The sequence below is a fragment of the Bos grunniens genome, chromosome 11 (assembly GCF_055505025.1).
Source record: "Bos grunniens cultivar Pamir isolate PY7600 chromosome 11, Bosgru_T2T1.0, whole genome shotgun sequence".
Lineage (NCBI taxonomy): Eukaryota > Metazoa > Chordata > Mammalia > Artiodactyla > Bovidae > Bos > Bos grunniens.
Genome location: NC_141175.1, coordinates 57,512,914 through 57,539,750, shown reverse-complemented (window position 1 = coordinate 57,539,750; position 26,837 = coordinate 57,512,914). Strand labels below are relative to the sequence as shown.

Below are 26,837 nucleotides of genomic sequence, written 5' to 3'. Positions count from 1 at the left end.
TCAGGTCCTGATCCTTAAAAATTGGGAAAATAGGGGACTTCCCTGCTGGTTCTGTGGCTAAAGATTAGTGCTTCCAGTGTAGGGGGTGCAAGTTCGATCCCTGGTCAGGGAACTAAAATCTCACATGCCATGTGGTGAAGCCAAAAAGTTTTTTTTTTTTTTTTAAAGAAAAACTGTGAAAATAGGAAGCAAGAATGCATAGGGTATTTGTGAGGCTAAATGGGCTAATAAAAATCACTTATAGTGACTTTCACATTGTTTACCTTTTTTAAAAAGAAGCTATATGACTTTCAGATAGTTTGCCTGTGTTAAAAAGAAACTGTTGATACTAGAGTTTTATATACTTTGTCTCATCATACTATTTTTATGACAAATTGTTGCTATAATATTCTGACATCACTCGGATACGGAAACTCGTTCAGTTGTGTCCGACTCTTTGCAACTCCATAGACTGTAGCCAGCCAGGGTCCTCTGTCCATGAAATTCTCCAGGCAAGAATACTGGAGTGGGTAGCCATTTCCTTCTCCAGCGTATCTTCCTGACCTAGGGATTGAACCCAGATCTCCTGCATTGCAGTCAGATGCTTTACCATCTGAGCTACCAGGGGATAAGTCAACAGCAAAAATCATACATGTAGTGTTTAAATGTCATTTATTTTATAAACATTCTTACAAAATTTTAAACACTTGTTGACACATAGTTGATTTAAAATGTGTTAGTTTCTGCTGCACAGCAAAGTGATTCAGTTTTATATATATACATATATATAAACATTCACATTCCTTTTTATGTTCTTTCCCATTTTATGGTTTGCCACAGGATATTGAATACAGTTCCATGTACTAAGGAGGACCTTGTTTTTTTATCTACACACATTATTCTTATTTAATCTTCACAGACAAATCCTTGAAGTAAGCTTTATCTCCACTTCAGCTGATTGACCCATGATCCAAGAGGTGGAATAATCTACCTGCAGTCACAGAGCTCAGATTGGGGAGGTGTGTGATGTTCTCCCAAAAGTTAAATAAGTGAGAAACTGAAGGCTGTGAATTAGCACGTGAGTAGTGCTTAGTCACTCAGTTGTGTCTGACTCTTTGCTGCCTCATGGACTGCAGCCCGCCAGGCCCCTCTGTCCATGGGGATTCTCCAGGCAAGAATACTGGAGTGGGTTGCCTTGCCCTCCTCCAGGGGATCTTCCCAACCCAGGGATTGAACCCAGGTCTCCTGCATTACAGGTAGATTCTTTACTGTCTGAGCCACCAGGGAAGCCCAAGAATACTGGAGTGGGTAGCCTATCCCTTCTCCAGGGGATCTTCCTAACTTGGGAATTGAACCCAGGTCTCCTGCATTGCAGATAGATTCTTTACTGTCTGAGCCACCAGGGAAGCCCAAGAATACTGCAGTGGGTAGCCTATCCCTTTTCCAGGGGATCTTCCTAACTCGGGAATTGAACCAGGGTCTCCTGCATTGCAGGCGGATGAGCTTTCTTACCAACTGCTGCTGCTGCTGCTAAGTCGCTTCAGTCGTATCCGACTCTGTGCGACCCCAGAGACTGCAGCCCACCAGGCTCCCCCGTCCCTGGGATTCTCCAGGCAAGAACATTGGAGTGGGTTGCCATTTCTTTCTCCAATGCATGAAAGTGAAAAGCGAAAGTGAAGTCGCTCAGCCATGTCTGACTCTTAGCGATCCCAAGGACTGCAGCCCACCAGGCTCCTCCGTCCATGGGATTTTCCAGGCAAGAGTACTCGAGTAGGGTGCCATTGCCAACTGAGCTTCCTTAAATCTAAAAGGGCCCTTGAGAAGTGAGCTCTGGCAGCGGCTTCACATTTAAACCCCTTGAGGCTGACAAGCAAAACCCTGACCTAGGCTTTTAAGAGCATTTCTTGCATTTTATGCAAGAAGGGTGTCAATTTCATTCAACCTGAATACATCCAGGGAAGACAGGCAGCTTTCAGGATTCAGTAATTAAAACGATACTCTTTGGAATGGTATGTTCCAAGATGACTTTTAGTGGGAGTTTTAGAGGAGTGAAGTTCTGAGGAAAATTCCCTTCTCTCACTCCTTGGACACCATTAGAGAAGGAGTGGGGGCCTGTGGGGCTGGGAAGATCCTACAGAATTAGTGGCTGTGCCTGGAGCAGAGGCAGCCCCAGGCTGTGAGGGGGTGGAGGAGGGAAGTGGGGATGGGTAGGTGGGTAGGTGGAGCTGCCCCTCAGAGCTCCCTTCGGGGAGGGAGAGGAATCCCAGCTGTCTTCTTTTCTGTTACAACTGCCTCTGGCTCTGCAGCACAAGAGGAGGGAATCTTCTGGATCTTACTGTGGTTCAGAGACTTATGGATGGACGTGGGGCTCACACAGCTCCCCTCAATAGTCTGAGAGTACGAGGAAGGGGACAAGATGCCCCTCCCCTAGAGCTCTAAGTACAGACTCCAAACATTAGAATCATGACCCTTTAATGTCATCGGTCACCAGAGTTCTTAAGCAGGCCATTTTCTCATCTGAGGCTGTCTGCCGGGCGGGCGCCAGCACACACAGACACTGACAGATCCCCCCCACCCCTGGAGGCTCTCCTAGGCTCTGAGTCATTTCTCAGCCACAATAAGAGGAGACAAATGGCCTTGGTTCCGAGGAGAGAGAAGAATGATTCAGTTCAGTTGAATTCAGTCGCTCAGTCGTGTCGGACTCTTTGTGGCCCCATGGACTGCAGCACACCAGGCCTCCCTGTCTATCACCAACTCTCGGAGTTTACTCAAATTCATGTCCATTAAGGTGGTGATGCCATCCAGCCATCTCATCTTCTGTTGACCCCTTCTCCTCCCGCCTTCAATCTTTCCCAGCATCAGGATCTTTTCAAATGAGTCAGTTCTTTACATCAGGTGGCCAAAGTATTGGTGTTTCAGCTTCAGCATCAGTCCTTCCAATGAATATTTAGGACTGATTTCCTTTAGGATGGACTGGTTGGATTTCCTTGCAGTCCAAGGGACTCTCAAGAGTCATCTCCAACACCACAGTTCAAAGCATCAATTCTTAGGCCCTTGGCTCTCTTTACAGTCCAACTCTCACATCCATATATGACTACTGGAAAAACCATAGCTTTGACTAGATGGACCTTTGTTGGCAAAGTAATGTCTCTGCTTTTTAATATACTCTCTAGGTTGGTCATAACCTTCCCTCCAAGGAGCAAGCATCTTTTAATTTCACAGCTGCAGTCACCATCTGCAGTGATTTTGGAGCCCAGAAAAATAAAGTGTGTCACTCTTTCCATTGCTTCCCCATCTATTTGCCATGAAGTGATGGGACCAGATGCTATGATCTTAGTTTTCTGAATGTTGAGCTTTAAGCCAACTTTTTCACTCTCCTCTTTCACCTTCATCAAGAGGCTCTTTAGTTCTTCTTCACTTTCTGTCATAAGGGTGGTGTCATCTGCATATCTGAGGTTATTGATATTTCTCCCGGCAATCTTGATTCCAGCTTGTGCTCTTCCAGCTCAGCGTTTCTCATGATGTACTCTGAATAGAAATTAAATAAGCAGGGTGACAATATACAGCCTTGACGTACTCCTTTTCCTATTTGGAACCAGTCTGTTGTCCCATGTCCAGTTCTAACTGTTGCTTCCTGACTTGCATACAGATGTCTCAGGAGGCAGGTCAGGTGGTCTGGTATTCCTGTCTGTTGAAGAATTTTCCAGTTTGTTGTGATCCACACAGTCAAAGGCTTTGGCATAATCAACAAAGCAGAAATAGATGTTTGTCTGGAGCTCTCTTGCTTTTTCAATGATCCAACAGATGTTGGCAATTTGATCTCTGGTTCCTCTGCCTTTTCTAAATCCAGCTTGAACATCTGGAAGTTCACGGTTCACATACTTTTTGAAGCCTGGCTTGGAGAATTTTGAGCATTACTTTGCTAGCATGTGAGATGAGTGCAATTAAGTGGTCATTTGAGCATTCTTTGGCATTGCCTTTCTTTAGGATTGGAATGAAACTGACCTTTTCCAGTCCTGTGGCCACTGCTGAGTTTTCCAAATTTGCTGGCATATGGAGTGCAGCACTTTCACAGCATCATCTTTCAGCATTTGAATAGCTCAACTGTAATTCCATCACCTCCACTAGCTTTGTTTGTAGTGATGCTTCCTAAGGCCCACTTGACTTCGTATTCCAGGATGTTTGGCTCTCAGTGAGTGATCACACCATCGTGATTATCTGCATTGTGAAGATCTTTTTTGTATAGTTCTACTGTGTATTCTTGCCACCTCTTCTTATAATATCTTCTGCTTCTGTTAGGTCCCTACCATTTCTGTTCTATATTGTGCCCATCTTTGCATGAAATGTTCCCTTGGTATCTCTAATTTTCTTGAAGAATGATTAGATGATTAGAATTCATTAGAATTAGATGATTCATTAGAATGACTGGAGAGCAGAAAAGGAGCACAGGGAAGTGAGACAGGGGACCCAGCGCTGGGAGGGATTTGAGTCCCAATCAGAAGGTGAGCAGAAGGGTGACTGGAATCAGTCAGGACTCTGAAGAGAAGCGAGTAGAAGATGGTGGGAGGAGGGAGTGACAGAGGGGAAGAGACGTTAGGAGGAGTCATTCGTTTCAGCAAGGGGAGACCCATCACACCAGCAAAATCCTCTCAGGCTGGGGGTTCCAGGCCTGTGGCTTGTACCTCAGGCAGGTAGTGGGGGTTTGGCAGTTTGGTCGTCATGTAGAACCTGAAGTTTTTATCATAATCAATGTCCGAGTCTCCAAGGCGAATCAGCAGTCGTCCACCACTGACGAAAGTCTGTTTCAATAGGATGGGTTCCAGAGCTGGATCCAGGGTCTCTCTAAGCTTAAACGTTAAAACAATAAAAAATATATTTTCAAAAGGCATTAAATGCATGGCAGCAACTTTTTCAAATTTCTTATTCAAACTTTACTCTGAACAGGCAAATTTTCAGTGCTTTTATGGATATTTCTTAAACTCCACTCACTCCCTCTAACAGAGTACATTTTCCAGAGTTTGTTTCCTTAATACTTTAGAGATAAGAACATGGGAAGGTCATATATTTATTTGGGCTAAATTTATACACAATTCATCCCCAAGAGAAAGCAGCTAAGAAAGAAGAGAAAGCAGCTAAGAAAGAAGAGAAAGCAGCTAAGAAAGAAGAATCCATAGGGTGGTCCTTGAACAGGCCCCAGACAAAGGAAACTCTGTTCACCTTCATGGTTTTTCTAGGTCAGGAACAGGCAAACTCCATCCTGCAGGCCGAATCTGGCCAATGGGGCCTGTTTTTGTATAACTCTTGAGCTAAGAATGGTTCTTACCTTTTTAAAGGATTGTAAAGCAAATAAACAAAACCCCCAAAGTAAACAAAACAAAGAAGAGTATTTGTTCAGAGAATGTTTGTAGACAGACTGCGCATACTAAGCTGCTTTAGTCATGTCTGACTCTGTGTGATCCATTGGACCACAGCCCACCAGCCTCCTCTGTCCAAGGGATTCTCCAGGCAAGAATACAGTATGTGACCTGAAAAAACCCAAATATCTGGCTTTTCACAGAAAGTTTGTAGATCTCTACTCTACGTGACAGTAATTTGTACCCCCCTCAAAGCAAATCTGATTGTGGTAAGAACATGGACATGTAGACATTGCCAACAACCCCCATGATAAACATCTTTATATCAGCTTGTATGTGATGGGGGCTTGGGAGCTGCCAAAATTTGATGTAATTTATAGCTAACCAGACCTGGACTTCTCTGGTGGCTCAGGTGGTAGAGAATCTGCCTGCAATGCGGGAGACTTGGGTTTAATCCCTGGGTCAGGGAGATCCCCTGGAGAAGGGAATGACAACCCACTCCAGTATTCTTGCCTGGGAAATCCCATGGACAGAGGAGCCTGGGGGGCTACAGTCCATGGGGTCACAAAGAATTGGACATGACTTAGAGACTAAACAACAACAATAGCTAACAAATCTATCTTAAATTGCGATGTGGTACCTGAGCATGCAATTTCTTAAAACAAAAGTTTATGAGATAAAAGTTTCCCTTACCACCCACAATACAATTTTGTGCTTTTTACTATTTTTATTTTTTTTAAAATATTTATTTATTTGGCTGCACTGGGTCTTAGTTGTAGTACATACAATCTTCTTTTTTTAGTTGCAGCATATGGGATCTAGTTCCCCAACCAGGGATTGAGCCCAGGTCCCCTACACTGGGAGCACAGAGTCTTAGCCACTGGACCACCAGGGAAGTCCCCAGTTTTGTGCTTTTTAAAGTCTATTCTATGAATAGACTCAGGTTCAATCCGTGGGTCAGGAAGATCCCCTGCAGAAGGAAATGGCAACCCACTCCAGTATTCTTGCCTAGGAAATCCCATGGACAGAGGAGACTGGGGGGGCTATAGTCCAAGGGGTCACAAAACAGGACTGAGCAATTAAACAAGAACAATGACAACTTGTTAAAGTGAATTTCATCTTCTGGAATCTACTTTTTAAACCTCCCATCCCCTGTAGTGATCAACTGCATGTGCCAAGCCTCTAGAAATTAGTATGTTAAACTGAACCAACTTAATGGAAATAAATACCTATAGGGCTTGTTTTCCAAAGAAAAATATTTTTTTAGAGTGGCACATTTATAAGCCTACCTAGGAATGTTGGAAAGCCATTGAAAAGTAACTCAGAGCAAGTTTTGTGAATGTAGTGATTAAATCACATTCCAGCTTTAAAAGTCATAACAAATGCAGATGAATTAAAAATACATAAAAATCTATTTCATTAAAAGATAGTGATTGAGATTGGTTAACTCTATTTCACACCCATGAATGGGTGGAGGCAAAGTTTGAAAATACCACTCCACAAATGTAGAAAGCAGTTAGGTGTATAATCTGAGTGACACCAACTCACAGAAAGCAAGAGAGACTCCCTGCCAAAGATTTTTGGAGCTCTCACCCTCTCCTGTAGCTTCAGACTTTAAATGGGGGCCTAGGACCCATTACAGAACCTTGCCCATTTTGGTCAAGGTCACAGCCACACACGGAGGATTCCTGTGCTCTTTGGAGCTCAGACTGAGAGCCTGGTAACTTGCTGTGGATTTTCTATACAATCAAGGCTGCTCAGATGGTTTACTTCACATTTCTGTGCCTCAGATTCCTCATTGGTAAAATGGAATAATAGTAGTAACCACCTTGTAAGGTGCAGTGTGGATTAAAGTGTTCATACACATAAAACACCAACATCAGAGTCCGGTGTGTAGGAAGCATTCAGTGAGTGATGCGTGTGTGTTAAGTTGCTTCAGTCGTGTTTGACTCTTTGCAACCCCATGGACTGTAGCCTGTCAGGCTCCTCTGTCCATGGAATTCTCCAGGCAAGAATACTGGAGTGGGTTGCCATGCTCTCCTCCAGGGGATCAAATCCACATCTCTTGCATGTCCTGCATTGCAGATGGATTCTTTATTGCTGAGCCACTGGGGAAGCCCATCAGTGAGTGGTACCTGTTTCTAATATTAGCTGCACCAGGCCAGGGTTGCAGCTAAGCTGCCTCAGGTCCTTGGTCTGTTCTGAACTTCTCGCCATTCTGTGGCTACAGAGATCCTTCTAGACACAGTTACACTGAGACTAAGCTCACAATGTTCATTTACTCATTCTTCTCTTATACAACTAGTATGGGAAATTAAGGAAATAAACTACAATTGTTACCCAGTTTCTTTTGTGTCCAAGGCTGCTGTATATGCTGTCCTCTTTGCCTGGAAAGCCTATCTTTCTGAGTGCTCATGGTGAACTCTTCATATAGGTCACAGCTTAAATGTTACCATTGGTAACCATGACGGTAGTCAGCTCTCCCCACCCTACCTCCTTATTAGCTATGTCTGCACTGGGTTTATCTCTTCGAAGTCCCTACTACAAATTCTCTTCGTCTCCTTTGTCTCATTTTTTCTCTCTTTTCTCTGTTTATTGTCTCTGTCCCCAACTAGATAGTCAACTTATTAAGGGCAAGAACCATCTTTGTATTATTTGCCATTGATTCTCAAACAATGTGTGTTGAATGAATGAACAGTTTCAAAAACATCCACTCTTGGAGTGATTTGATTCTGAAGAAATAAAGCACAAAGACTTAAAAATATATATACTTTTTTTAAAAAGTGAAAGTTTATACCATACCACTTAATTGAATTCTAACTTTATGTCTAAGTGGAAAATAATATTTATACTTATTGGGGTGCTTTACTGGCTTCACATCACTGGTTCAAGGAGACATGCCCTGATGAGGTTGCTGCTCTGAATTTCTGGCTAATGATCAAGAGCCACACGAGGCCTGAGAATCAGCAGTGTCAGAAGACAGTGACCATCCCACTTCACACCAAAGCAGTGTCTTCCAAAAACTGGTTCAGTGACAGACCATTATGAGAATGTATTGTTTAAGGAGCAAAGCAATAGGTTTGACCATTTAGAAAAGGGAGCTGACTGGTGTCTTTGTCATAATGTAGGCATTGCCTGTAGAGGATTTCAGATATGGTCTGAAGGTTGGAAACTAACACAAGGAAAAGAAAAAGTGAAAAAGCAAACCTCTTCTAGTAAGACGGGTAAACCAAGTCGGATTGAATTTTCAAGTGTGCGTAAGAAATTACTATCTGTGAGCTTAATGATCTTTAACCCATTTTTGCTTTCTTTGTTTCTTATCCAGCGGTTTGCCTGTATGAGAAAGCACAGAGTAGGACATTTCAGTTTGTAAAAATGTGAAAGTTTTTAAAGTTTAGAAACTATGTTCAATCTAGAAACAAGTTTGAAAGATTTTACACAGCAAAGGAAATATTTTGTTTAATGTTTTCATTCATTAAACGAAATGAAAAGACAACCCTCAGAATGGAAGAAAATATTTGCAGATGAAGCAACCAACAAGGAATTAATCTCCAAAATATATAAACAGCAGGTGCAGCTCAGTATCAAGAAAAAAACCAAACACCCCAATCAAAATATGGGTGGAAGATATAGCATTTCTCCAAAGAAGACATACAAATAGATAAAAATACACATGAAAAGATTCTCAATATTGTTAATTATTAGAGAAATGAGAATCAAAACTCGGAAAAGGCAATGGCACCCCATTCCAGTACTCTTGCTTGGAAAATCCCATGGATGGAGGAGCCTGGTGGGCTACAGTCCATGGGTCGGTAAGAGTCAGACACGACTGAGCGACTTCACTTTGACTTTTCACTTTCATGCATTGGAGAAGGAAATGGCAACCCACTCCAGTGTTCTTGCCTGGAGAATCCCAGGGACGGGGGAGCCTGGTGGGCTGCCGTCTATGGGGTTGCACAGAGTTGGCTACGACTGAAGCGACTTAGCAGCAGCAGCAGAATCAAAACTACAATGAGGTATCATTTCATACACTTCAGAATGGCTATCATCAAAAAAATCTACAAACAATAAATGCTGGAGAGGGTGTGGATAAAAGGGAACCCTCCTACATTGGTAGTAGGAATGTAAGCTGGTGCAGCCACTATGGAGAACAGTATGGAGATTTCTTAAAAAACTAAAAATAGAGTTCTCATATGATCCAGCAATCCCACTCCTGGGCATTTATCTGGAGAAAACAATAATTCAAAAATATATCAATGTATGAATCCCAGTGGTCTTGGCAGCACTATTTACAATCACCAAGACATGGAAGCAAACTAAATTTCCATCACAGAGGAATGAAAAAAAGATGTGGTACACCTATACAATGGAATATTATTCAGCCAAAAAAAGAACAAAATAATGATATTTGCAGCAACATGGATAAATATAGAGATTGCCATACTGAGTGAAGTAAGTCAGAGACAAACATCATATGATACCATTTATAAGTGGAATCTAAAACAAAAGGGTACTAATGAACTTATTTAGAAAACAGAAATAGAATTACAGATTTAGAAAGCAAACATGGTTACCAGAGAGTAAGTGAAAGTGAAAGTGAAGTCGCTCAGTCGTGTCTCTTTTCGACCCCATGGACAGTAGCCTGCTAGGCTCCTCCATCTATGGGATTTTCCAGGTAAGAGTACTGGAGTGGATTGCCATTTACTTCTCCAAGAGAGTAAGTAGGGGAAGGATAAATCAGAAGATTGGGATTGACATATACATACTGCTGCTGAGTCACTTCAGTCGTGTCTGACTGTGTGCAACCCCATAGACGGCAGCCCACCAGGCTCCCCCATCCCTGGGATTCTCCAGGCAAGAACACTGGAGTGGGTTGCCATTTCCTTCTCCAATGCATGAAAGTGAAAAGTCAAAGTGAAGTCGCTCATAAGGACCTACTGTATAGCATGGGGAACTCTACTCAGTACTCTGCAATGGCCTATATGGGAAAAGAATCTTAAAAAAGAGTGAATCTATAACAGATTCCCACTGGAAACTAATACAACATTGTAAGTCAATTATACCCTGATTTTAAAAAAATGTAAAATAAAAGAAAAATCACTCCCCTTGCAAATAAAAACACTTTTTAATTCTAATGTTTGGGATTCTTTTTTGTTGTTGTTCAAACTTGGGACAAATAAAGGTTTTTTTTTTTTTTTTTTCCTTTTTCCATCTAGATTAAAAAAAAAAAGTTCACACAAGGTTTTCAAGATCCATCTATGAAAATAAAGCTCATACAAGGTGTTCAAGATTGTCTCCTTTGCTTTCAAATGGACTCCATTTTCTAAACCCCATTTAGAACATGATGAGATGGTTAGATAGCACCACTGACTCAATGGACATGAATCTGAGCAAGCTCCAGGAGATAGTGAAGGACAGGGGAAGCCTGGAGTGCTGCAGTTCATTGGGTTGCAAAGAGTCAGACACGATTTAGTGATGAAACAACAGCCATTTAGAACAACTGATCCAAGGACTTAGGAGTCAGATAATGGAATTTAGTAAATTCCAGGAAAGCTGGCCCCAAATTCATCACATCAAAGTGTTAGTTGCTCAGTTGTGTCCGACTCCTTGCAACCGCAAGGACTGTAGCCCACCAGGCTCCTCTGTCCATGGAATTCTCCAGGCAAGAAACTGGAGTGGGTAACCACTCCCTTCCTAACCCAGGGATTGAACACGGGTCTCCTGCATTGCAGGAAGATACTTTACCACTAGCGCCAAATTCATCATACCCTGACTTCATTCTGACTCCTCAGAACTCTTAGGGACAAGGACTATACAGGAATGAATTTCTGCTCCCATAGAAAACAGAAAACAAATGGTCAACCCTCTGAATAAAACCAACCAAAATCAAGTGTGCAGAGCACTTGGACTCTTCCCTTTTTACTTTCTCCATAAAATGAGGATGTGAACTAGAAGACATCTTGATGGCCTTGTAGGTTTACGTTCAAGACCTTACAAGTACACTGAAGTCTACTTTTGGAATTTGTAATAGAATGATATTAAGCAGAGTTAGTAGGCTGCTCTTCATCTGAAGCACTGGTTACAGACCTGATCTTGGGGATCAATCATCAAAGGCCACCGTCTGCCTTGAGTAACCAGAATGCCATTTTCCGTTGATATCAAGTCCCGGGGCAGCCCGTCTGTGTTCCACTGCCGTATTTCGTAGGGATCGCCGAGAGTGTTAATGAGACTGAAGTCGGGATTGATTGGGATCTCCAGAGACTGACAGTCCTGGATCCAATACTCTATAAGCTGTTGAAGGAGAAAAGCTTACTTGTATATGAGTCAGGAACACTTAGTAAATGAGGATTCACAAAACAAGTCCTACCAGGCTCCACAGGCATCCTGGAATCCGAGCCCAGGACATAAGAAGTGGACAAAGAATTAGGAGATCCGGGGGCTAGAACTACACCATTAGCTAGGTGTGGCTTTGGGCACATCATATGTGCTGTCGGGACCCCAGGTTTCTCAAGTATAAAACACAGGGGTTGTCATAGTAGTCTTCACTCTGGGGAGAGTCTGAGACCACGTGGAGAAGTTGGGGGTTCCCACAATGACCTTGGGTGATCCTGGGAATTAGCAGATGAGGCAGAGGGCTATTAGCATTCACCTCCTTCAGTGAATGGTGCAGACATGCACAACAGTTTCCCCCAACAGCACTCCTGGCCCTCCTGCTTGATTAGAATCAGTTGATCCCTGAGCTCCTGGAGAGACTCTATGAGTCTTACACCAACTAGGTTTTAGAACTCAAGGTCAGGGCAAAACATGTCTTAAAAGGCAGTTCATAAAAGTGTTTTGCAAATATCTCCAAATAATCCCTGCTCTTGCCCATTGCTGAGCCTGTGTAGCAGCCTCGCCAGTTCAGAACATTTCATCCTGGCTGAATTTGGTGCCACTTCTGATCCTAGGGGTGGGAGACTCCCTGTCTCTTTTTCTTCTCCCAGGTTGCTGTGTTGTGTAAGCAAAGCTGTGAGTAACTTTCTAAGGCAGGAGAGGAAAAGAAGGACTGTGTTAAGGAAAGCCTAGGGATACAGGGGAGTCCATTGGACTGCCAAACTAGTGAATTCTAAAGGAAATCAACTCTGAATTTTCAATGAAAGGACTGATGCTGAAGCTGAAGCTCCAATACTTCGGCCACTTGATGGGAAAAACTGACTCATTGGAAAAGACCCTGATGCTGGGAAAGATCGAAGGCAGGAGGAGAAGGGGGTGACAGAGGATGAGATGGTTGGATGGCATCACCAACTAAATGGACATGAGTTTGAGCAAACTCTGGGAGATGGTGTGGGACAGGGAAGCCTGGTGTGCTGCAGTTCACGGGATAGCAAAGTGTCAGACATGACTTAGTGACTGAACAACAACAATAGGAGAGGTGGTGGGTAGTGGAATGTAGACCTAAGTTTCCATCATGGAGAACCTCCCTCTAAACCCAGAACCTCCCTCTAAACCCAGAAAAATGACGCACACATCCCGCTGTATCCTGCTAAAGCAGTATCAGCTGCTTCTCAGTCCTCACAGGAAATATGTTTGCTCACCGATTGCCTGTACTGGGCTGTGAAGGCCCCGTAGTAGGCCACACAAGCTGCTGCTATGAACACATTCCCAACGATATTCGATATCTCCTCATTGAATTTCTGGATGCTTTCTTCCCATCGGACTTGCTCGTCTCCTAACGCAGCCGTCAGCTTTCCAGCACGTACCAGACGTGCTTTGGTCAGTGCCATTGTCTTTGCTAGAAAATCGAAAGAAAATCAGGTTATTTCATTCAGTATTTTCCTACAGTATAAGAAGTTTACTCATCTGCTTCTGCTTATAGCAGAATGACCATTATTTGGTTAATGATGTCAATACATCTCTGGTCCTCAGGCCAATTTAGCCCAAGTTCTCACTTCAAAGCCAAGTCCAAGTTCTTTGAATCGCCTATGCAGAGAGTTCCTTTCACTTTATTTTAAATTAATTAATTTTAAATTGGAGTATAGTTGCTTTACACAGCTATGTCAATTTCTGCTGTACCACAGAGTGAATCAGCCATATATAAAAATATATTTATATATTTATAAATAAATATATTTATATATTTTATATGTAAAAGGGAAGGCGATCCTTTTTGGATCGCCTTCCCTTTTAGATCACCACAGAGTACTGAGTAGAGTTCCCTGTGCTATACAGTAGGTTCTCCTTAGTAATCTATTTTATGGGGGCTTCCCTGGTGGCTCAGACAGTAAAGAATCTGCCTGCAATGCAAACGACCTGGGTTGGATCCCTGGGCAGGAAGATCCTCTGGAGAAGGAAATGGCAACCCCCTCCAGTATTCTTGCCTGAAGAATTCCATAGACAGAGGAGTCCAGTGGGCTATAGTCAACGGTGTCCCAAAGAGTCTGATATGAATTTATATATAGTATCAACAGCATGTATATGTCAATCCCAATTTTTCAATTCATCCTTCCCTGTTCCCATTTGGTATCCATATGTTTGTTCTTCACATCTGTGACAGAGAGCTCCTTTTTGATACTCCTTTCTTCTGCCTGAAGACAGAGCTCTCTTTTTGCCCCTGTAGTATTTATTTTCTGGATCAAATTCACGTGCTGCTCTGTCTTATTCAGACATAGAAGGTGAATACATACAATATACTCAGTTCTTCTAATGTTATACTTGAAGGTTAAGACCATCCATCTAATGCAAATATGGCCATATGTTGGATGGAAGCTGAGATCTGACTGCCTGAAAACACTGTCTCCTTTGGGAAATCTGGCATTTCCTAACCAACACAAGTTTTACGAGTTACTTACCCAGACTTTCTTTCTCATTCACACCTTCGTCATACTCATCTTGTAAGGCTTGTATTTGTTCTTCCACTTGTCTTAGTAATGCTTGCTTTTCTTTCAAAGTAGCCATAGTGATATCAAGTTCAGCCTAATAAAATCAAGTAAATGTTTTAAGAACAAGCTCCAAAGAGGGTTGAATTTGCCCATTTATAATGGGCTATTTTTTAAAAAATCAGATTTACTTTCTCTTTCTCCCCAAAAGATTTTGTTCTAAAAGATTTTGATATGATATACAAAATTAAACCAAGTATAAAATAGAATAAAATATAAGAGGAGGACCAAACAGAACAAAACAAAGCCCAGTGAATCATAGAAAGATTAGCAAAACAGATATACTAAGCATTTGGAGGTGAGTTAGTTACTATAATGAACTATTAACTTTAAATGATAAGACAGGGCTTCCCTGTAACTCTGGAGCCAGGGAGCTGCAACTACTGAGCCCATGTGCTGCGACTACTGAGCACCACGAGCCCTAGAGCCCATGCTTCACGACAAGAGAAGCCACTGCAGTGAGAAGCTGTGCACTGAGAGAGTAGACCCTGCTCACCGCAGCTAGAGAAAAGGCCTGAACAGCAATGATGACTCAGTACAGCTAAAAATAAATAAGTATTTAAAAAATGATAAAACAAATGAAATATTCATGCAATAGTGAAAACTAATCTTTCCTAACTAGTTCTCTAGAGCAGAGGTCTGCAACTATGGCTTGCAGGCCAAATCCAGCCTGCTACCTATTTTTGTGTGGTTACAGTTTTAAATGGTTAGGGGAAAAAAAATCAAAGGGATAATATTTCATAACACACGATAATTGTATGAAATTTGAATTTCAATGACCATAAATAAAGTTATATTGAAACACAGCCACACTTGTTCATGTTTGAATCTTTTTTTTTTAAATGTTTACTTATTTATTTGGCTATGCGGGGTCATAGTTGTGGCATGTGGGACCTTTAGTTGCGGCATATAAACTCTCAATTGCAGCATGTGAGATCTGGTTCCCTAATCAGGGATCAAACCGGGCCCACAGCATTGGGAACATGAAATAACAATCTCTACTAGCTATTCTGGGCTTCCCTGATGGCTCAGATAGTAAAGAATCTGCCTGCAATGCAGGAGCCCAGGTTCAACTGCTTAGTTGGGAAGATCCCCTAAAGAAGGGAATGGCGACCTACTCCAGTATTCTTGCCTGGAGAATTCCATGGACAGAGGAGCCTGGTGGGCTAGAGTCCATGAGATCACAAAGAGTCAGACACGACTGAGCAACTAACACTTTTGTGAAAACGAAAAATAATCTTCAAGAGCATGGTTACTGTCTGTATGGCATAGGGTCTCAGTGGCACCACAAAAGAAGCTTGAATGATGATCATGGTCATTGATTCTATAAGATATCACAACACAGACAATATACCTGTGCAGCACGGAGTTTCTGTCTCTTTGGCTCGACTTCTTTGACAACTCGGGAATACAAATCCATGGCTCTTACCCACATGCACATGGATTTACATGCTTTGGACACTTTCTCAACTTTTTCAGGCACAAAATCAGGATTATTAATATATTTTTGAAGTTTTGCCAAGATTTGAGGCTTAATATTTTCCTTATCATATTCTAAAAGTCTTCTTAGGAAGTTAGAATCACCAAGAAGTTGCTTTGCTGTTGGCCAGTCAGGTCTAAAAGACACAAATGGTAAGTTAATAGCATTGCAATAAAGGAATGTGACAACAAGAGAAATGTATTCCTTTGAGAACATTAAGATATTATTCTACAGATTAAAAAAAGACTATATGTCAATTATGCATGATTTCATGGAATTGGACTGCAAGGAGATCAAACCAGTCAACCCTAAAGGAAATCAAGCTTCAATATTCATTGGAAAGACTGATGCTGAAGCTCCAATACTTTAGCCACCTGATGCAAAGAGCCAGTTCATGCTAGGAAAGACTGAGAGCAAGAGGAGAAGGGGATGACAGGATGAGATGGTTGGATGGCATCACCAACTCAGTGGACTTGAGTTTGAGCAAACTCTGGGAGATAGTGAAGGACACAGAAGCCTGGCATGCTGCAGTCCATGGGGTTGCAAAGAGTTGGACACTACTTAATGACTGAACAACAACAACGTCAACTGTCTATGTCGTTAGTTATGTAACAATTTAACTTGCTCTCTTCCTATTATAAAGGAAATACAACACAATTTACTGAAAGCATTTTGCTAGGCTTTAAGAGCACCATGACTTACTACTTTTGTTTTCTAGGCATATATTTATGCTATTTACTTTCATAGTGTGTATAGCCTGTTTTTTCTTTTTAATATTTACAATGATTTTTCCGAAAATGTTCTTATTTACTGGTTGAAAGTGCTAGGTGCTCAGTTGTGTATGACTCTTTGCGACCCCATGGACTGTAGCCCACCAGGCTCCTCCGTCCATGGAATTCTCCAGGCAAGTATATACTGGAGTAGGTTGACATTTCCTCCTCCAAGGGATCTTCCTGGCCCAGGGATCAAACGTGGGTTTCCTGCATTGCAGCCTATCTGAGCCACCAGGGAAGCCCCATTTACTGGTTGAGCTATAGTTATAAAAACTCACTTTGTTTGTATCTAACTGACTTGCAAAATTTGTAGAATGACATTTGTGTTAATTTCCACCCCAAATGAGTTTTGTTTTACTGCTACTATTACTATTGTTATTTCTAAGCAAGAGAGAAGATCGAAGATAATCTAAAGAAGCTATAAAGATAGGTGTTTAGTGATGTACCATCTGTGTGTCACTTATAATTAAAAAAAAAATACTATTGGGACTTCCCTGGTGGTACAGTGGTTGGAAATCTGCCTGGCAATGAAGGGGACTTGGTCTGGGCAAATTCCATGATGTTCCATGGGCCAGCTAAGATCGAGCACCACAACTACTGAAGTCTGCCTGCTCTAGAGACCGTGCTGTGCACCAAGAGAAGCCACCACAACGAGAAGCCGGCATACTATAACCGAGCTGGACAGCAGCCCCTGCTCACCGCAGCTAGAGAAAGCCCGCGTAGCAATGAAGACCAAGTAGCCAAAAATAAAAATAAATGAATTAATTAAAAAAATACTATTAAAGTATCAATCAATTTGTTGGATGACTGATCGAATCAATGAGAGGGTGAACAGAAGAATGAAAACATGTAAATGAGAATGAAGGAAAAAAGCAAAGAAATTCCACCAGGCATTTTGTATTGGGTGATTGTGAGGCACTCACTTGGCATTCAAGAGAATGGAGATGGCTTCCATCACGGTCATGACCATATCTGGGGGCTTTGTGAAAACTCTGATTTCAGATATATCTGCTTTATCTAAGGAATCCAACGCTTTGTTAGCAGCATCGAGGGCAGGGAGCGCTTCTTCAAGATCTCGCTGAGCATCGTCAGCTATGGCTTGGGTCTCTTCGGCTTTCACTTTTGCTATCGCTTCATCTTCTTGCACAATGCTACGGACCTAATCATTGAAACATGACTGCTCAAGTGATCTCAGTATGTGAATTTCAATGTTTAAAAACAAAGTGAATAATGGATAACCGATAAGGACCTATTGTATAGCACATGGAACTCTGTTCAATGTTATGTGGCAGCCTGAATGGAAGGTGGGTTTGGGGGAGAATGGATATATGTATATGTATACCCCAGAACAAAATAAAAAGTTTAAAAAGTAAAAAAAAAAACAAAATAAGGCAAATAATAGTGAGTTATATTTACTCTTGAATCAGACCAATGATGAAAGATTAGGTATACTGCATTTTACACTCTTCTTTGTCCATCTCATGGCATGATGATAAAATAATGGAGATAAGAGTTATAAGAACGAATAACTAATTCATTCTTGGGAGAAGATTGGATGCTTTATATTTGTAGCTTGTACTTTTCTTACAACTTTCTCTGTCCCATTCATTGCATTTCCTGATTATCAGGGAGAGAGCCAGGATTAAAAGCATGGCTAAACTGATCTACCAGTTCATTGTTTTAACAACATATTGAAATTAAATTTAATAACACATCTAAAAAGTCCATTCTTTATCATTGTACGTAAGGGGTCAGCTGGCAGTCAAAGCGTCCTCACCCACCCTCAGGTGATGCTGCATACCTGATCCGCATTTTCTTGATCCACCGCCAGTTTGTCCATCAGGGCTTCAACATCTTGTGATTTTGTTAAAAGGACAGGTTCTAAAGCTGAAAGATCTAATTTCATTTTATCTACTAGTACATTTGTTTCTAATAGCTTGGTGAGACCATTCTTCACCCGTTCACGTGCCTACACGACAAAGAAAATAACTATTATGTTGAGTATTACAAACTATGAGTTTATTGGTATCTCTATCTGATTTATGCACTAGAATTTTGCATTGGCAGAATTAGTGAATCGGTTTGTAATACTTAACACTGAACGTACAGGAACACATGGCCCTGAAGTTCACCACAGTGGGTTTGGATCCCTGTCCCCTGGCCACGGGAGTAGGGCATCACTGAGGGATCACACTGTATTATTTTTAGCTCCTGTGGTAGCTTGGTAGCATGGTGAATGAATTAAGGACAAATTCAGATAGAAATTCCTGGAGTTCACATCTCTGGGAGCTTGTTCCCTTAGGATGGACCAGCAGGGCTGAGGCCACTGGAGACAAACAGTGTCCCAGATACTTATCTCTGGTTGCTGATGTGTCCACAGGGGTAGGAAACCCTTGACTAGAATCAAAGGGCAGTATATGGTAAATAAGCCACCTGGGAATAACTTTTTTGAGGATGAGACAGAAAAGGTGGTTCAAATAGGCTGGTTTCAAAAATATGTCACATTATTTTACTAGGCATACATTTACCAGGTAATATCCATTGAAAAACACTTAAAATATCTAAATGATAAATGATTTCATTTTTGTTATTTAAAATGTTGAAAATTTTAGGTCATGTTAATAGCTTAATGATGATTACAATGATGACGATGTAGTAAGCAGTCACTATTTTGAGCACTTATTTGTATCAGATCATATTCCAATACTTCACAAACAGTATCTTATTTAAATTCTACCACAATCCAAGAGGTAGATACAGATTTTTAAAAACCTTATTTTGTACTAAGATTGGAGTAGTTACAAAACCTTCTCCAAGTTGTTCAGGAAGAAAGAGTCAGAAATGAGGTGCTACCTGGTCTGCCTGACACCAGAGTCCTTGCTCTGAATGGGAACCACTGATAGGTAAGACAACCAAACTCCCATCTCCATTACTAAACCAAAAGTTTTCCTTCTTACTAAACACTGCAGAGGTGGCTAGATATGGGCTTAACTTTAATTCTGTTACAATGTCCATATCACATCCCTGAGTCAAGGACACTTATGTAAATGATAGAAGACAAAATATTAAATAAGGGCAAGGCCTCTAGATGATCAACACAATATACTTTTTGGTCATATTGTAGGTTGTCAAGGGCATGTTAGGATGGAGAGATGTCCAACAGGCAAGACGGCACATAGATCTTCCACACATTCTGGTAAAGGTTTTGAGATCAAGCAAAAAAAAAAAAATTTTTTTAAATTAATAATATTAAACTTACAGAAACCAACTGCTTCCTCTTTTCAGTCAGCATAGACAGGTAGAGATTGATGAGTTCCAAGTAGGAGGTGGGTGTTGTGTAGTACCTTCTCCGGAGCTCTGTGTAATAGCGTTCTGCCATATTGGAGACACTCAGGTGGACATTCACACACATGAGGGAAAGCTTTTCTCTCAGTTCTTCATTTACGGCATCAACATTTGAGAAAAACGTCTTTGATACAGAAAGAAGTGCTTCTCTGGGCCACTGTAAATAAAGATATGATTTGGAAAGTCAGTTGTTCATTTCCATAATGCACGGTTTAACTATTAAGAAAAATGCATTTCTCTGCAGTTCTTCCTCACCTTGGCCCCCCTTCACTGTAACTCCTACTTGTGTCCATGATGTTTCATGAACTGATGGCTGTGTTCATTAGACAGGGGTCTGGGTCTGCATTTGCACAGTGTCTGCTACATAGAAGTTACTCAATAACTACTGTTGGTTGAATGAATAAGTTAGTCAGTTCAGTCGCTCAGTTGTGTCCGACTCTTTGTGACCCCCATGGACTGCAGCATGCCAGGTATCCTTGTCTATCACCAACTCCCAGAGCTTACTCAAACTCATGTCCATTGAGTCAGTGATGCCATCCAATAATCTCATCTGTCATCCCCTTCTTCTCCCACCTTTAATCTTTCCCAGCATCAGGGTCTTTTCAAATGAGTCAGTTCTTCAAATCAGGTGGTCAAAGTACTGGAGCTTCAGCTTCAGCATCAGTCCTTCCAATGAATATTCAGGACTGGTTTCCTTTAGGATGGACTAGTTGGATCTCCTTGCAGCCCAGGGGATTCTCAAGAGTTTTCTCCAATACCACAGTTCAAAAGCATCAATTCTTCAGTGCTCAGCTTTCTATATAGTCCAACTCTCACATCCATATGTGACTACTGGAAAAACCAAAGCTTTGACTAGACAGACCTTTGTTGGCAAAGTAATATCTCTGCTTTTTAATATGCTGTCTAGGTTGATTGAATGAATGTCTAGGTTGAATGAATAAATGTGGCTGTTTTTAATTTCATAACTAAAATCACATACATTACAAGGATCTCATGTCCTCACTCTGCCTATTATACAATTTGAACTTGGTATAATCACTGTCCTGTTCATCTCAACTCATTTGCTCCTCTCCTAACTCTTTGAGCTCAACTGAACATCAGTCAAATGCAACTCTCTGTTACCCCATGTCTACAATCATGCAGCTAGCACAGCTAGAGAAAAACCCATAGCTGTGCTAACTGGTCTCATTGTCAATTCATGACAACTAGCTCAAGCGAGTTCTTAGTGCAGCCTGGAAAAACTTCTGTGTTGTCTCACCCATCACTTCTGATTCCTCTGAGTATTTCACACCCTATGTTACTTCCTAAGACTGCTAACACTTCCTCTCTCTTCTTTACCATTCATGACTTTGCTCCCTACATCATTAAAAAAATAGAAGCAATGCAAATAGAACTTCAGTGAGCTTCCACCCTGTCTTCCCCTCTACCTGCATTTTATGCTCTGGGGTGAGCTGTGCATGCTCCCTGCCCAGGTCAGCTCCTTCACTGGGAACTCCGTCCCATCTCTTCTTGCCTATTCAGTCACATTGGTCCAGCAATGCCTAACTCTGTCTGCTGCACCATCAATATAATTCTGTTTTCTGAATCATTTTCATCAGCACACGTGCATTGCTTGTGTTCCCCACTTAAAAATACTTCTCTCTTGACCTCACATACCCCTCTGGCTATTACCCATCTCTTGGTACTCCTTTGGGGCAAAACTCCTTGAAAGGTTTGTCTCTGATTCCTCTTCCTTCTTCTCTCTTGAAGCTTCTCCCCCATCAGTTCAGTTCAGTCACTCAGTCATGTCTGACTCTTTGCAACCCCATGAACCGCAGCACACCAGGCCTCCCTGTCCATCACCAACTCCCGGAGTCCACCTAAACCCATGTCCATTGAGTCGATGATGCCATCCAACCATCTCATCCTCTGTCGTCCCCTTCTCCTCCTGCCCTCAATCTTTCCCAGTATCAGGGTCTTTTCCAATGAGTCAGCTCTTCGCATCAGGTGGCCAAAGTATTGGAGTTTCAGCTTCAACATCAGTCCTTCCAGTGAACACCCAGGACTGATCTCCTTTAGAATGGACTGGTTGGATCTTCCTGCAGTCCAAGGGACTCTCAAGAGTCTTCTTCAGCACCACAGTTCAAAAGCATCAATTCTTCGGTGCTCAGCTTTCTTTATAGTCCAACTCTCATCCATACATGACCACTGGAAAAACCATAACCTTAACTAGATGTACCTTTGTTGGCAAAGTAATGTCTCTGCTTTTTAATATGCTGTCATATTAAAGGTTGGTCATAACTTTCCTTCCAAGGAGTATGTGTCTTTTAATTTCATGGCTGCAATCACCATCTGCAGTGATTTTGGAGCCCAGAAAAATAAAGTCAGCCATTGTTTCCACTGTTTCCCCATCTATCTGCCATGAAGTGCTAGGACCGGATACCATGATCTTAGTTTTCTGAATGTTGAGCTTTAAGCCAACTTTCTGAGTCTCCTCTTTCACTTTCATCAAGAGGCTCTTTAGTTCTTCTTCACTTTCTGCCATAAGGGTGGTGTCATCTGCATATCTGAGGTTATCGATTTCTCCCCGCAATCTTGATTCCAACTTGTGCTTCCTCCAGCCCAGCGTTTCTCATGATGTACTCTGCATATAAGTTAAATAAGCAGGGTGACAAATACAGCCTTGATGCACTCGTTTTCCTATTTGGAACTAGTCTGTTGTTCCATGTCACACAGGTTTCTCAAGAGGCAGGTCAGGTGGTCTGGTATTCCCATCTCTTTCAGAATTTTCCACATTTTATTGTGATCCACACAGTCAAAGGCTTTGGCATAGTCAGTAAAGTAGAAATAGATGTTTCTCTGGAACTCTCTCGCTTTTTCGATGATCCAGCGGATGTTGGCAATTTGATCTCTTGTTCCCCTGCCTTCTCTAAAACCAGCTTGAACATCTGGAAGTTCACACTTCACATATTGCTGAAGCCTGGCTTGGAGAATTTTGAGCATTACTTTACTAGTGTGTGAGATGAGTGCAATTGTGCGGTAGTTTGAGCATTCTTTGGCATTGCCTTTCCTTGGGATTGGAATGAAAACTGACCTTTTCCAGTCCTGTGGCCACTACTGAGTTTTCCATATTTGCTGGCATATTAAGTGCAGCACTTTCACAGCATCATCTCCCCCATCACTCCATTGAAATAACTCTTGTCAAGATCACTGATAACCTCTACATTGACAAATTTAATAGTTTCCTCTTCTTTATAAATTCTATTTGTGTTTGTTTAATGATTGTCATTGTCAACACTTGTATGTGAGTAAATTTCCAGTGGGTTTTGAAGCTAATGTAAGTACCCTTGAGTTCTTAGTGGACAGGGTGTTACCTTTTTAAAATCAAGCAACTTCAGACACATACCTGAAAAAGATAAAAACTCTAATTCGAAAAGATACACGGCCCCCAATGTTCACAACAGTACTATTTACAATAGCCAGGACATGGAAGTGGCCTAATTGTCCATATACAGATAAATGGATAAAGAAGATGTGATATACACATATATACACACACATATGCACATATATACAATGGAATACTAATCAGCTATAAAACAGAATGAAACATTGCCATTTAAAAGCAGCATGGATGGACCTAGAGATTATCATACTGAGTGAAGTTGGACAGAGAAAGACAAATATCATATGATATCACTTATATGTGGAATCTAAAAAAATGATACAAATGAACTTACAACAGAAACAGACTCACAGACGTAGTAAACAAACTTGTGGTTACTAAATGGGAGAGGTGGGCGCAGGGGTAAATTGAGAATTTGGGATTAACATATGCATACAATTATATATAGGTGGCTCAGATGGTGGGCTGCCATCTATGGGGTCGCACAGAGTCGAACACGACTGAAGCGACTTAGCAGCAGCAGCAGCAGATGGTAGAGAATCTTCCCTTAAAGCAAGAGACTGGGGTTCAATCCCTGGGTTGGGAGGATCTCCTGGAGAAGGCAATGGCCACCCACTCCAGTGTTCTTGCCTGGAGAACAGCATGGACAAAGGAGTCTGGTGGGCTACAGTCCATGGGGTTGTAGAGTTGGACACCATTGAGTGACTAAGACTTTCACATATATAAAACAGGTAAACAACAAGGACCTACTGTATAGCACAGGGAATTGTATTCAATATTTTGTAATAACCTAAATGGAAAATAATCCAATATATATATATGTGTACATATGTACAACTGAATATATATGTAACTGAATCACTTTGCTCTACACCTGAAACACTGTAAATCAATTACACTTTAATAAAAAAAAAATTAAAGTCAAGCAAGTCCAACTTCTTAAAGAGATATGTTGTGATGTTACTGACCTGGACAAACCAGTCAATGGTGCAGCAGTTTACAAGGGATGGAAACATCCGGCATCGGGACCGGAAGGCCTCCCCAACGGGGCTCATGCAGAGCACAATGTGCAGCTTCTGACGGACTCTGCTGATGAAATACTGAAACACCTGACAAAAAGAAAGATACTTTCAATTTAGAATAAGGCTGAACCCATGATGAAAAGAAGTGCTGGCTAATGCATCTGACTCTACCAATACCAAATTTAAAAAGTTTGTGGAGTGGATGCGTGAATTGTTTTAACATCCCATTCCAAGTCCCTTCTTCTCATGCAGACTCAAAAGATTAAATGAAAATTTTCAGACTCTGTTGCAAGTTGGGTGTGGGATGTGAGATGAGCACTCTTCATCAGTGGATTTGAGAGACCCCTTGAATAAAGTGGAGAGGTGTGTTCATACAAAATTTTGCTTTGAGGTAGAAGACCACTGGGAGAGAGAGACACGGGGCAGGGCGAGTATTTTTGCAGGTGCAGAGCCCAGCAGAAATGGCATGGGCCTCCTGTCACTATCCCTGGATGTGGCTCCTTACTTCAGCGGCTCCCAACATGGTGGGGGACACACGGCTTGGGAGCTGAAGCAGGAGCATTCTGGGGTAGAGGCTTCCTGGCTCAGCAGAATGACTGTGGCAGACACAGCAGTGTCCCTGACTGTTGACTTCTACAGTGTCATTTCATAATCATTCCAAGGAATTCAGCATGGCATCCCTTTGTTTAGCCCTTCCAATGTTAAAGCCACTTCTGCTTATAATAGTTGTCTGTGCCCATAAGTCCTGACCTAGCAGTGGAGGGAATTCTCATGAAAGGACACAGAAGAGACAATATGAGAAAGAGTGGCCAAAAAAGATAAGATGCAGAAAGAAGAGAAAGACCTGGGATAGACAAACAGTGGCTTAGAGAATCTAGCACAATGTTGGAGAAATGAGAGTGGACCGCAGCTGTGTTTTGTGCGTGTGTGTGTAAGAGAGAGAAAGAGAATGCATTTCATTATTCTGCTGATAGGCTATTGTTGTTTAGTTGTGAAGTCATGTGCAATTCTTTTTTCGACCCCATGGACTATAGCCTGCCAAGCTTCTCTGCCCATGAGAATTCCCAGTCAAGAATACTGCAGTGGGTTGCCATTTCCTTCTCTAGGGGATCTTCATGATGGACCCAGGGATTGAACGTGTGTCTGCTGCATTTTCAGGAGGATTCTTTACCACTGAGTCACCTGGGAAGCCTCTTGCTGACAGGACACGGAGTCAAAAGCACTGAACTCCTCAGGCAGAGCACTGGGGGTGTGTGAAATAAACTTGTATTAAAGAAGGATAAGAGAAGTTTTCCAGTTTAAATAGGACTATGACCCTCTGTGGAGAAGGCAATGGCAACCCACTCCAGTACTCTTGCCTGGCAAATCCCATGGACGGAGGAGCCTGATAGGCTGCAGTCCATGGGGTCACTAGGAGTCGGACACAACAGAGTGACTTCACCTTCACTTTTCACTTTCATGCATTGGAGAAGGAAATGGCAACCCACTCCAGTGTTCTTGCCTGGAGAATCCCAGGGACGGGGGAGCCTGGTGGGCTTCCGTCTCTGGGGTCACACAGAGTTGGCTACGACTGAAGCGACTTAGCAGCAGCAGCAGCATGACCCTCTGTAGGTAGTAGGGATTCTGTTTTGTGCTTTCCCTAATCATCTCTGGAAGTCTCATGAACCAATGCTTTAAATGTAGGAAATAAAGTACATAGGATTAAAAACAAATTACGTTGAAAAAATTCTATCCATGGACTGCTTAAAAGGGTTTGTGGATGACTGGAAAAAGGCTGAGACAACTTTTTCTTTTCCAAAATCTTATTACCATTTTGACACGTCCTACCTCATCTCTATTTCCCTCGGAAATTCCTACTTCTTTTGCTCTTGGTCTGGTGGCTGCTAAAACCTGCTCCAGTTCATCCTTTTCAAATAAATTAGGCACTTCACCTGAGTTCAGAATGTTATTTATATCTTCTAGAAACTCTTCCACTACAATCTGTAGAAGAAAGCAGAGTGGTCATTATAAGTTAGTCAACCATTCTACATTTACTTCCTATACATTATAAAGCAAATATAGGACCTAAAATTCACACTGAGTTAATTTTATCTTTAAAAGAAGATAACCTTGGGGGATCAAACCAGTCAATACTAAAGGAAATCAACCCTGAGTATTTACTGGAAGAACTGATGCTGAAGCTCCAATACTTTGGCCATCTGATGCCAAGAGCTGATTCATTGGAAAAAAACCATGATGCTGGGAAAGATTGAGGGCAGGAGGAGAAGGGGGCGACAGAGAATGAGATGGTTGGATGGCACTGACTCTATGGACATGAATCTGAGTAAACTCCAGGAGAGAGTGAAGGACAGGGAAGCCTGGCATGCTGTAGTTCATGGGGTTGCAAAAGTCAGACACAACTTGGCAACTGAACAACTACAACAATCTTGGGAAGTAGCCAAGATGTTAAAGCAGGATAACCCTGAGCTCACCTCCTCCCACGGGGACACCAAAATTACAACTATTTACAGAGCAATGATGAATGAGAATGACCTACTTAGTGCATAGAAATAAAAACAGAATTAGGCAAAATGAGGCAACAGAA

At 41.8% G+C, this 26,837-nt stretch overlaps 1 protein-coding gene across 1 annotated transcript in view; it reads right to left on the bottom strand.

The window, feature by feature from the left end:
- The window catches only part of DNAH6 (dynein axonemal heavy chain 6), a 271,992-nt gene that overhangs the window by 72,604 nt on the left and 172,551 nt on the right, over nucleotides 1-26,837 (bottom strand). The window contains exons 47-57 of the mRNA XM_086326512.1: nucleotides 26,081-26,233; nucleotides 24,200-24,340; nucleotides 19,761-20,003; nucleotides 18,303-18,470; nucleotides 17,425-17,660; nucleotides 15,603-15,864; nucleotides 14,162-14,285; nucleotides 12,908-13,104; nucleotides 11,421-11,624; nucleotides 8,541-8,666; nucleotides 4,662-4,826 (exon numbers count right to left, since the gene is read on the bottom strand). Coding sequence (XP_086182638.1) covers nucleotides 4,662-4,826; nucleotides 8,541-8,666; nucleotides 11,421-11,624; nucleotides 12,908-13,104; nucleotides 14,162-14,285; nucleotides 15,603-15,864; nucleotides 17,425-17,660; nucleotides 18,303-18,470; nucleotides 19,761-20,003; nucleotides 24,200-24,340; nucleotides 26,081-26,233 — 2,019 coding nt within the window. The remainder of the gene's footprint in view (nucleotides 1-4,661; nucleotides 4,827-8,540; nucleotides 8,667-11,420; nucleotides 11,625-12,907; nucleotides 13,105-14,161; nucleotides 14,286-15,602; nucleotides 15,865-17,424; nucleotides 17,661-18,302; nucleotides 18,471-19,760; nucleotides 20,004-24,199; nucleotides 24,341-26,080; nucleotides 26,234-26,837) is intronic.